This window comes from Chondrus crispus, genomic scaffold (genome assembly GCF_000350225.1).
Source record: "Chondrus crispus Stackhouse genomic scaffold, scaffold_200, whole genome shotgun sequence".
NCBI classification, from domain to species: domain Eukaryota; phylum Rhodophyta; class Florideophyceae; order Gigartinales; family Gigartinaceae; genus Chondrus; species Chondrus crispus.
Window position 1 is genome coordinate 116,577 of NW_005179073.1, and position 12,214 is coordinate 128,790.

Genomic DNA, 12,214 nt, shown 5'->3' on the forward strand with positions numbered 1-12,214 from the left:
CGACGCCACGGGAACCGCAGTCGCTCAACCGGTAACGACATCGAGCGCTCCAGAGGAGCACCAAACCACTGCGTAGTGTCGTCGGCCAACTCCGCGCTGGCGTCGAGCATGCTCCGACACTTCTGGGGCAGGGCGCCGGGCTGTCGGCAGCTCCCCCACGCCCCATAAGACCCACTGCGCGGCTTGTAAGCCGCGTTAGCGCGCTCTGCATCGGGTGACCCCACGGAAGCGGACCCGTCGGGGACCGCTCGGGCGTCTTCTCCTTCCTTCTGTACCGCGCCCATCGAAGAGGCCGGACGGAATTCAACCGATGACGCGGACCCGGAAGGTCCGCGCGACTTTTGGAAAGGCGGCAACGCGGGCGCCGCGGAAGGAAAGAACCCCTCTACGCGAAGGGGAAGCGTAACAGAGACCCCGGTAGAGACCGGGACGGGTACTGTACACGGGGGCCCGGACGCCCCAGGGAGCGGCGGAAGTGCGAGGGGTGCCACGGAGGAACCCCCACATGAAGGGGACAGCGGGGAGTCGACAGCGGGATGACCCGCGGGAGGAGGAGACATGAGGAACACGTGGAAGCCCGCGTACGGGCGAGGAAGGTGAACGACGTCCGCACCGATGTGCGGGAAGAAGCCGATGTAGGCGAAGGAAAGGCTTGCGCGGATGAGGACCGAGACGCAGACAGGGGAGAGGCGATCGGGGATCAACGCGGGGGAATACGCCGTATAGCGGGGGAACAGGACCAAGGCTCGGGAAGCGACCGGGTCGGACATGGTTCTTTCACTCCTCAAGGGTGAACGCGGACGTTCACTCTTGAGGAGGGGGCCGTGTGGCATAACGGCGGTTCGCGATTAGATTTAGATCAGATCAATACGAACCACACGCGCGCACACGTGTACCCCCACGTGTACGGAGGACGCGGGACCACACGCGTACACGTGTACGAGGCGCGTACCACCGCGCGCACAGTACGCGTCCCACACGTGTGCTGTCAGCCCCGACGGCTGACAGCATTACAGCACGGGACGACCCGCGCTACAGTAAGTTACTACAGCATACCGGTACTGTAGTATTATGATAGACGCATTGTATACAATAAATACGAGCGCGACCGGCGGCGGGGTAGGTGGACAAGAACGGACTTGTCCACGACCTACCGCCTAGGTCCGTCTTCCAGCTTAACTAACGAGCGCGATCCGCCTTCGCGCGCGTTAACCGGGACAAAGCGGGTAGGGGACAGCTGCGTACGCGTACGGGCCTAGATCCGCCTCCGCCCGTCAGCGCTGGTACGTTACCCAGCGCTGCTCCGGGGCGTCGAGGCGTAGATCGGCCCGCGCGTACGCTCGTTCCCGACCGTCCCGCTCTACCACGCTACCAGGGCCCGCTTCCCTGTCTCGTTAGCTGTGTGTTCTCCCCGTCTTCTCGCCCCTCGTACGGGGTCTACGTCGAGCTAAGTATACACCCCTCTCCGTTGGGGGGTGTTATACTACACAAGCCAAGGCATACAAGGAAGTCCCGTATGGGGATCTCCCACGACATGCCAATGTGATTTCTTCCCACCACTTCTTCCAAGTCAAGACGGACGGAGAAGGAGGAAAGCTGAAGCTAAAGTGTCGTCTAGTCCCACACGGGAACCGGGATCGAGACAAAGAATTCGTCCGAAAAGACTCGGCGACAGCGCGGTTCCCAATAATTCGCATCGTTCTCTCTGTCGCGGCAATAATGTCTTTCTCAGTTGCCTCAATTGACATCAAAGGAGCATACTTGCAAGCTGGCCACTTTCCCCGGGACATATACGTCCGACCCCCGAAAGGTTGGGTATCTTCTGCTCGAACAGTCTGGAAGATACTCAAGCCGGCCTATGGAATTGTAGAATCCGGACGCCTATGGCAACTCGTCGCCGGGGAATGGTCGTCCACGCAAGGGTTCGTACAAGTCCCAGGCCTTCTTCAGCTCTTCGCCAAATACAATGCGGAGGGATCGATAAACCTACTGGTCGCAAAGGTCGTCGATGACTTCCTCGTGGTTGGCGTTCTTCCTAACATCCATCAATTTCACGAAGCTATCTCTCGCCGGTTCATTGTCGGACGCTACGTCGTGAACAAGGACTTGATCTTCAATCGTCTTCATATCCACCAGGAGCCTTCCGGCTCTTTAAGCATTAATATGCAAGAGTACGTGGACAAAATTCTTCCGATCGAAGTCTCAAAGGAAAGAAGAAGACGACACCAAGACAAGTGCAACGCTCCAGAGTTGAATTCATACCAAGCTCTCGCCGGAAGTCTCAATTTCCTCGGACATGGCATTCTCCCGCAAGCGGCTTTCGCAGCCAGCTACCTTCAGCAAGCCGTTGGGGGCTTGAAGGTGGCCGACCTTATAAACGGGAACAAGTTGCTTGTGGAGATCAAAGCGCTTTCCCCGACGCTCCTATTTCGAACGCCGTCATCTCTCGTCAATCCTTCCTACCTCGCTTTTTCTGATGCCAGTCAAGGTAGCTCCTCATACGGGCAGACAGGGTATGTCTCCGGCCTATACCTGCCAGCAGGGGGTGCGGGGATCTACCACGTCCTTGACTGGATCAGTTGCAAGCAGAAGCGTGTTGCCTTTTCATCCATGGGGGCAGAGATTCTTGCCGCCGCAACGTCATCAGACCGAGGCTCGCTAATGGCAGAGAGCCTGCAAACTCTTCACAAAGCCCCAGTCAAGCTTCCCTTCGTGCTGACGGTGGACTCACACGGGTTGTACTCCACTGTGACCACCCTTCACGAAGGTGCAGACTACCGCTTGAGGCCGACGGTGGCAAGGATGAGGGATTCCTTCGAAAACGGGGAAATTTCAGTAATGCAATGGGTAAGCGGTACGCAAAACCCTGCCGATGCATTAACCAAGAGGAACGTAGAAATGTTCAAGATCCTCAATGGAATCATGCAGAAAGGTCTTCTAGAAGATGAGGTTCTTCAAGGCTCAAGGCGGATCAAAAGAGCATCGAGCACGCCAATGTAACTCTCGAACTCGTTTAATCGCTGTCGTCTTCCACTACCCTCATCCTCTTAGTCCTTCTACCAGCCAAATCATTGTTCATGTGATTCTTCTTTGTCTTCCTGCTTTCGCTGCGCTGTTTTCCAGACTTCCTGCGATTCTTCTTCCCTTTCCCGACTGGCTGCAATTCAAGCTTCCGAACTTCAGCAATTTCAAAGCCATCGCCACCAATTCTAAGGCACGCACCCAGCACTCCGGGGCGATTATCAAGCGCAAAGCGCTCAACCGGATCTAGAACGTGGCCTTTTTGGGCGTCAAGAACCACCACGTGGTCTAAACGTTCACCTAGGTCGTCCAGAGCGACGATTCTTATCAAGAAAGTGCCGTCCACCCTGTTGACCATCCACTCCGCAAGACTTTCCAGCACGGGGACGCTGCATTTCTTGAGGCGATACCTCCCGAGATGCTTTTCATTCCAGGTCTGTAACTCTGCAAGGCTTCGAGCGTTGATGGGTCCTTTGCGGAGCATTCCAAGTGCCGGATCTTCCCCTACAACGGAGTGTAGTGCGTTAGCGAAGGAAGCACGCACGCACTCGCTGTGTGTTGCGCGGCAGAAGAGTGCCTGGTGCGTACGATAAGGCCTAGTGAGTCCAGTGGCTTCGCGATGCCCGGGACCCCCAATAACAACGAAATCGTCTTGATGACTGGTACAGTACTCGTCCAGCCATTCCAAGGCCTGTGCTGTCTTCCGAGTACCAAAGACGAGCTCAACTTCGCAGTTCCCCTGGCCACCCGGACAAGTCACTTCCATGTCGCTGGTAACTGGGCTTCCTGCCGAATCGAATACGGACAACACGCTGGCCTGGAGAGTATAGAAGTCCACTTTCCAAAAGGTCTTGCGCCCGCCTACGCTCCGATGGGAAGCGTAGTACTGACCCGGGCGGAAGCCGTGAGTCCTTCCGGAAGCCATCACCACCCTTCGAACCTCCCAGCGGCGCTGCTCGTGCTCCGACACGCCCATTGCGTTAAGCAAGCCCCATCTCTCCAACAACGCAACCTCAAACATCCTCCCTCTCCTATCCGACAGCCAACGTAGAAGAACCTTAGATGTTTCCGTCCCGATGCTCAGCCTCTGAGCAATCCTCTCCCGATTGAAGGTGAATTGGAGGCCCCGGGCCACGACAAGGACTTCGCTAGACCTCCACTTTCCTCCGAGCCACGCCATCATCTCGACCGCAAGCCTCCCCTTACCCTCAACGAGCCACAGGCCTGCCATCACGCAAGGAAGCGCACGACTCCCGATCCCTGGCCTGCCGGCACTCTTTAGGTTCGAGGAGGTCGCGCGCTGACTCGCGGAGGAAACGGCCCGTCGTTGGTGGAAGCTCGGAGGTGGGGAAGCAACGGCGCGCGGGAGTGATGGCGGAGAAGCGGAGCGGCGATGTGGCGGAGAAGCGGAGCGGCGATGTGGCGGAGAAGCGGAGCGGCGCCGTGGTGTGAGAAGCGGAGCGGTGACGTGGTGTGAGAAGCGGAGCAGCGATGCGGAAGCTGCGGGTCCGCGGTGGATTTGGGGGTCCGAAAGGGCGCGGCGAGAGAAAGGGGGATAACTCAAGATGCAAGCGCCCTTACCCTACGCAAATCCAGAACGCCGCGTGGTCAGGACAAGGGATCGAGTACCGAGCAGCGGCGGCGCGGCGTCAGATCCATATAGGGTTGGCGCCGACGGCGGATCGGCCGGCGCCGCGTGCCCCAATTTTAGGGCCAACAGGGGGTGTGTGGGAAGATAGAAATTGCACTTTATTTGGTTAGCCCTAAATCTGGGAAAAAGGGAAATTATCCGTTCGACGCGCCGGCGGGAAATCCGGATATATAAAAATCCGAGGGCGGTATCCCGACCGACCCTCGGGGGTAACTTGCTACTCTCCGACAGCGCCGGCGAAAAGTCTCGAGACTCGACATCCGAAGTATCCCCATCCCCCTCGCTCTCGCGACTCCTTTCCCCCGCCGCTGCGTGCGACGAGCGCGGCTACTACTAACCTCATCGTTCCCGTTCTCCCACAATCGAGTCTTGGGAGTGTTGGTTAAGCTTTTTGGTTGCCAATTTTCATTTCTGTCTTTTTTCCTGTTTCGCTATTTGAAGCAAAAGCTTTGCATCTAAAACAGTCTTCAAGTCTAAAACGGCATGAACTGAAGCATATCATGTGCTTCAGAAATGCCCCTGTTCATGATGAGCACTGGCAGTTGGGGCGTGGAATCCTCAGGTCTTTACGAAATGGTTACGCCCTTCCTCATGGAAAAAATCGCTATCATAAGGCTCGCATCTTGAGCTCTTTATCGGTAAACCAGCACAATTCCAACACGGTATTGTTCTCATAGCTTCCCCATTAAAAAACGGTACCACCAAAACAGCCTGATCCATACAATACTCCCCGCTACTCTCTTCACGAGTAGAACCTGTGCCACATGCTTGTATTTCTCGTAAGAAACACTCAACAACACAAATGTTCGTCTATACCTTTCAGAAACGTGTGCACTGACCGCTCCGACGACGATTCAAATTACAATCTTTCACCCCCCACCCGCCTTTAATTCACGATTGTCCCAACCAGTGGTACCCCTTACGCGACTAGGGCATCTTCATGTCGATACCGATACTGACGACGGTTCTTGGTATCCTGATCCCTTAATCTCCGAAGCCCTCCTTGATTCTGATCAAATATCAGAAAGCCACGGATTGCTACATTAAATGTAGGCTTGCTGTGCAAGGATGTCTCCGATGGACAAACGATAACGAGGATGGACCAAAATCCAACCTCTGCGGAGGATTTCGGGCATGGGGGTGTTTTGTGTAGCAATTTTGCCCTTTGAGTGTCATGATGTCGCTTACTTGAAGTGCCAGGAAAAGTTCAGAAATACCATCATGTAAGAACAAAGGGACTAGTACCAACCCTTTATATCTCTTCACGCCAAAGTCTCTAGTGAAGATGATGGAAGAAGACCACGTCCAAATGTTTTCACATTGCCGCATTTTTCGTCACGCTGCTGTCAGTTGAGTGTGCGAATTTGTGTGCTGATTTCTGCTGTCATGAGAAAACGTATTTATGGGCGTTTTCCTGTGTCATTTCAGAGCGGAGCAAAGAACGATGTATGATGTAAATCAGGAATCCCATAACTCTCTGTACTTGCAAAGAAATTGTTTACTGTTTGAGTTATTACTTTGTGAAACCGCCTAAAACCTGCATTACTCTCATGTACAGAGTTGCGGCAGATTCCAAGTTTCTCTTTTTGCTCTTATAGTTCACGCGTTCTACGCAATCGTGTTATTAGTTGTTTGGAGAATCAGGTTGACATGGTTTTCTCGCTTGAGATTTACGTACTTGTGGTTCCATCCAGATAATACACTAACAGTAGATGGCCGCCCTCCCCGAGGGAGTGAGGGCTATCGGCGTTCACAGAATCATAGTACCAAGGGTACTATACCTTCGAAGGTACTGTGTAGTGCTGGACCCACTACTCTGCCAAATCGCCACTCACTTCCCAGATATTAAGCTGCTGGCCTCTTTTGCGGATGACATTAATGCTATCCTTCCCCTGCGCACTGCGTCGCTTTTACTCCAGTTTCTACAATTCCATGGTCCCCGCAGAGGCTTCCACGTCAACCTCCGCAAGACCGAAGCCTGGTGGTGCGGTAGGGACATCGGCCCCCTTCCCTGCTCTGTCAACACGAACCCCGCCATCGACGTTCTCGGTGCACCAATTGGTGCTCCTTCGGGCTGCCTGGCTTATCTCCAGGACAGAATCACTGCTGTGCAGTGCATGTGGGAGCGCATCAGGCAACTACAAGACCCTCAAATTGCTTACCACCTCCTCCGCTTTAGCGCCAGGGCCAGCCGCCTGACGTACGTTCTCCGAGCTACCCCGCCGCATATAAACGCCCCTGCCTGTCAAATCTTTGACAATGGGCTGCGAAGGGTTTTCGAGGACGTCCACCGTCCCCTCTCTGATGCTGCATGGCACTTAGCTCAACTTCCCTTCAAAGTTGGTGGGCTCAGCCTACTCGCTACCTCTCACGTGAAAGAAGCAGCCTATGTTAGTTCCCTGCTGACTACACTCCCTCCGATCCGCGGCCTGCTCCCTGCCCGTCACCTCCTGGCTGGCGACCTGATCGCCCCGTCCCTCGCTGCCCTTAAGGATCGCTTTCCGCTGGGACCCGACTACACGTTGGACTCCCTTACCGGGCGTGACCGCTTCTAAGACTCTGCTTCACCTCATGAACTGCAACACCGGCTCACAGAGCGAAGTATGGATATTAGTTGCAAACGCCTGCAGCCCGACCCCAGCGACGGTTTCGATGTGGCTGTTAGAACCCGAGAACGGTTTCAGTCTCTTTCCGCTGCTAGCTCGGCTCGGCCCTTTTCAGCCCTGCCACAGTCCGACCTTGGCACGCGTGTCGCTCCCCCGATCTGGATCACAATGATCGAACTTCGCCTCGGTACCTCTATTTTCAATGTCACACAAGAATGCCCGAGTTGTACTGTCAGTGCCCTCCGTACCCAGTCCCGGACTCGTCCACTCCCGCTACTCGATACCTACGGCCATCACGCGACGATATGTTCCTGCGACGACGGTTCTACCAGGCGCCATAATGCCCTCCGCAACCGGCTCTATAAGCTTCTATCGCCGCAATACTACAGCATCAACGCTCGCTCGGAATGGCGCGTTCCACAGGATGCCCATAAGCCAGAAGGCGATCAACGACGCCTTGAAATTTATGTCCACGATCCCAGTTTTGATGAGCATCCCCACGCGTTCAATGTTTCAGTTGTCAGTACTCACTCTCGGAACACTGGATGGCGCTCCCGCTCCTCCTCTGAAAAAATCTTGCAAGCCGCAAGCACAAAAGAACGTACATACCGCGACGTTTGTTCGCCGCATACATCTGTCCATCTACACCCTATGATCTGGGACGTGTACGAGCGTATCGGCTCGGGTACGGTCAGAGGGCTCCAACTCGTCTCTGATTTCCCATCCAGTCGTACTGGACGTTGCCCCACCTCTACTCGTCTTCAAATTAGCACGATTCTTACTTCTCTCGTCCTTCAATACACCGCCCTATCCGTCAATCGCCGCCGGATTCACGCATCTCTTGCACCTCTCCATTAAGGGCCGGCCGCTTCTGCGCCCTGGCTCCCCCCTTCTAGTTACAATAAAGGTCGACCATTCAAAGGTACTGTACATACTGTAGTCAACGAGCTTGGGTCGGGAATTCTTGACGCACGGTAACCGGTTACTAGATGCTGCCTTCTGTTGCATTGCTGCTTCTGCCAGCACCACTCCGAACTATTGGTGCAGCCGGTCTGTCCCATCGGGAAATCCATGCGGACGGGCACGCGGACGGGCACACGGACGAGCACAGCACTGGGAGGAGGCATTCGATATGACTCCTTTCGACATCGCTCCTGAGGTTGGGGCCAAGAAAGCGTTAATTTTGCTCCTAAATTGATCCTATCTCGATCTGTGCCAGTTGTTGCCTTGTGAAAGGTCGACATTGGCTTGGTACCAACCAACAGCCGTGCCCCAATTCTATCACCGTGAGGGGGCACCTGACTGCTGCCAGCACACCATCAGCAAGTGTTGTCCAGTAGCAAGAGCAGAGTGGTGTGCCTGTCCAACGATGCATTTCTCATTCGTGGCGCAACTGAGGTGCAGTTTCGCATTTTGAACAACCATAGCTCCACAGATAGCGAAAGACCTCTCGTACATATAACTACTTACACCTTCATAGCGTCCCCGTATCACCACCTACAACAATGCTGTCATCCTGTTTCCTTCTCCATCCAAATGCTGTAAAACCCCCCAGCATCGTGCCCATACCTCTGCAATTCAAAGGGAATTCCCTTTCCTGTTCATGAGCTCCGCGGCTGTCGAAAGTTGCGACGTTCCTGCACATACTCTACAAGAGCGGATGAAATTTCTTCGACACTTTTCGAAGCCTTCGCTCCACGGGCCTTCCTTTCCCTCTCACGGAAGACTAAATCATGACCCATCCTTATTCCGAAGGCTATGATGAACCAACCAAGATTTTGCTTTCCAGCGATAACCATCTTGGTTATCTCGAGAATGACCCGCTTCGTCATGACGATAGCTTTCGCACTTTCGAGGAGCTTTTGTACATTGCCCGGTCCAACTCCGTTGATTTTATTGTGCTCTCCGGAAACCTCTTTCACCACAGGCAGCCCTCCAACGCTACTTTGCAGCGAACAATCAAGCTCTTGAGAGAGTATTGCCTTTCTCTGGACAGAAGATCTTCTTTGCATGTTATTTCTGACCCCCGCGCTGTCCATTTCAAAGACCCCCGCAATCCCGTCGCAATACCAGTTTTTGTTCTGCACGGGGACCGAGATAGTCCAGGCAAAGGTCATGGTACCAAAGCTCTCAGCCCTCTTGATGTCCTTGCTGAGTCCGGACTGATCACTTACTTTGGAAAAACCGGGTCAGACAACCCCCTTGAAATATCTCCGATTCTACTTGAGAAGGGTGGCAATGCAATTGCTCTTTACGGCCTCGGCCATATGCGAGGAGAAAAACTTCTGAAAGCCTCCCAAAAGGACAACGGCCTGTCGTGGATGCGTCCGAAAATAGAGAGAAAGAATGGTCAAATTGACTTGCTAGCTTACCCGCACAGAAGTCCCGCCATGGAACACAATCCAGATAGCCGTATCGATGACAACTGGTTTAACATTTTTGCTTTCCATCAGAATCGCGATATGGAGCATCCCTCGACACAAGCAGTCCATCATATTGCTGACGGTCCCAGAGGTGTTTCAGAGTCTTTTCTCCCAGATTGGATGGACTGCGTTGTTTGGGGACACGAAAACGGAAGGCCTCTGGAATGCACTTCATCAAAGATTTACCTAGTGCAACCGGGCTCCACAGTGGCCACATCCTTGTCTGAAGCGCAGGCAAAACCGAAGCACGTGGTCCTCATGGAGGTTGGCCTAGAGCACACCTACCCTCAAGAAATTGAGCTGCATACCGTACGAGACATGCATTTTGAACGCATTCCGTCTCCGTCGTCGTCGGAAGCGTACTCGGTTTTTATGGACCAGAAGCTGGACGAAGTGATTAGACGCCGGGAAGTTCAACATCAGAAAAAAATGCGCAACTTTAAGAAAGTCTTGGCTCAGCAGTCTGTCAAGAACATAGTCTACCCATCGGAAAAGTTTTACGAAATGGCCCTATATGGACTAGGACAACGCCCTCTCGTGCGAATCATCTTTGAGAAAACTGACGGACGAGAGCCCCGAAGCTCCGGACAAATGCGACGCAAATATGCTCCGCGCGTGGCTGCCATGCATGAATTATTTTCTGTTGAAAGAACCCATAGCGATTCCGAAGCAGGAATGGGCGTGCAAGCTCGCGACGTATCTCTTGCTCAAGGAGAAAGTATGCGTCTAATGCAAAACCTCTCCAACTATTTCACGTTTCATAGTGCAGTGGGGGGTGAAGGTTTGTCTTGTTTGAGAGCAGATCAGGTTAATAATACCATGGATGAGGCACTCAAAGGAGGAAAGCAAGTTAAGCTCTGGGAAGATGTCAAGGAGCAAATAGCGAATATCGAGGTAACAGTTGCGGATGAGAAATTGAATGCCTTGGCCTTAGGTGAGAGGATTGATAAGAATGAATTACGGGAGAGTCTTCGGAAGAAATCACAGCAAGCGACGATGCGTATGCTCCGAAATTCTCGACGACGTGCCGGCCTTTACGTGCGAACAGAAGCTACAGTAAGCAATAGCCAGACAGATGGGCTTGAAGATGAAGATGAGATACAACCGGTACAAGATCGGGATGATGAATCTTTTGATCAATACCTCACGCATGCGCATGAGGTGGTTATGCGCCAAAACTTAATACCTCACGATGGGCTTGAGGATGAAGATGAGATACAACCGGTACAAGATCGGGATGACGAATCTTTTGATCAATACCTCACGCATGCGCATGAGGAGGATATGCGCCAAAACTCAATACCTCACGGGACGAGAGCTTTTTCTGTAGGTGGCACGTCTGCGACTCGTAGGAAACGCACAGGCACACCGCAGAGATCTCCGAAGAGAGCGAAGCGTTCAAGTCCAGCGCGAACCCCACGAGAGCGTTTTGGTGATATTGAAAGCAGATTGAATAACCAGGCTTCAAAAGAAGAAGACGAGATAATGCCTGCTCCAGCGATCGCTCAGGGCGCTACAACTCGCTAGAGAAGGGTAATATCCTCGCCAAAGCAAAGGCCCTCGAAGATACCGTCGTGGGCCTGACAACCCCGCTGAGGCGAAACCGCCATTCCAGGGGACTACTACCAGCGCCGGGGGACGTCAGACAAAACCAAACCGTCGAGAGAACGTGTGGAGCGCGAGATAGCGCCAAAGAAAGGGCCGAGGCCAAGATCTATAATAATGGGGGTTCGAAGAGCTCCCAAAACGACGTCAAGGGTAATAGGGCATTCAGTGTGGAGGAAAAGACGAAAGTCCACAGAGACTACGCAAGAGGCAATACGGGTGCAGTCGAGCCGACGAATTTAAGAGGCACAGTGAAACGGGAGAGCACATTAGCTTCACTGAGACAGCAGAAATCTAGGATAACGTATCAGAGAGGATATGCGGCGACGCGCAACCCAAACACGCAAGCTAGACGTGCCAAAAGCTCATCGGGAGATCGTTTTGGCGAACGTCAGATGTATTCGACAAGTCCGCGGAAAGCAAGTGATGTCACCGGATGGGGGAGACGGACCCCGAGGAAGAAAGTGCCGAGTCCATTTCAGCAGACAAAATTAAAGAGGGTATAGGCAGTATGGGGAAGATGGCTGTACTACTGAGTGCTACTTGCAAATATAGCGGAAGTTGACCGTACTGCTATATCCGATGCATCTCTGGACTCTGGACGTTGCTTAGTAGACATGTCGCATTTTGCCTTCTGGGTGTCAAGATGTCAGCAGAGGGGCACGAGGCGCGTTTGTATGGTCTGTACTGTCACATCCTCTTGCTCCCTGTTTTCATTTTTGTTTGATGTTGTAAAGAACTCGAGACTGTGATCAGAGTTGAACCGCGGGGAATATGGCGGCTTTCACTGTCAAGCCTGCTGGCACTAACACATCTGTTTGGCGTAGTCATCTATGTCATTTATCATATGGTAATGTATATACTTTAGATGCTGGAGAGGTGTGTGTTTGCAGTTTTGTTCGGATGGC

General features: G+C 53.4%; 2 protein-coding genes; both read left to right on the forward strand.

Annotated features, from left to right (window-relative positions):
• The first annotated feature begins 9,011 nt into the window (after positions 1-9,011).
• On the forward strand, positions 9,012-11,228 carry CHC_T00003792001 (hypothetical protein). Its single transcript, XM_005714964.1, has one exon. The coding sequence runs from the start codon at positions 9,012-9,014 to the stop codon at positions 11,226-11,228; it is 2,217 nt and encodes a 738-aa protein (XP_005715021.1).
• A 396-nt stretch (positions 11,229-11,624) lies between these two features.
• Positions 11,625-12,058, forward strand: CHC_T00010109001 (hypothetical protein). XM_005714965.1 is given in 3 exon segments: positions 11,625-11,626; positions 11,627-11,812; positions 11,813-12,058. A coding segment is annotated over 1 exon segment (186 nt), but the record flags the coding sequence as incomplete, so codon positions are not given.
• The last annotated feature ends 156 nt before the right edge of the window (positions 12,059-12,214 follow it).

Excerpts from the sequence above, each read along its gene's own strand:
- CHC_T00003792001 (XM_005714964.1), top strand. The coding sequence starts at position 9,012 with ATGACCCATCCTTATTCCGAAGGCTATGATGAACCAACCAAGATTTTG.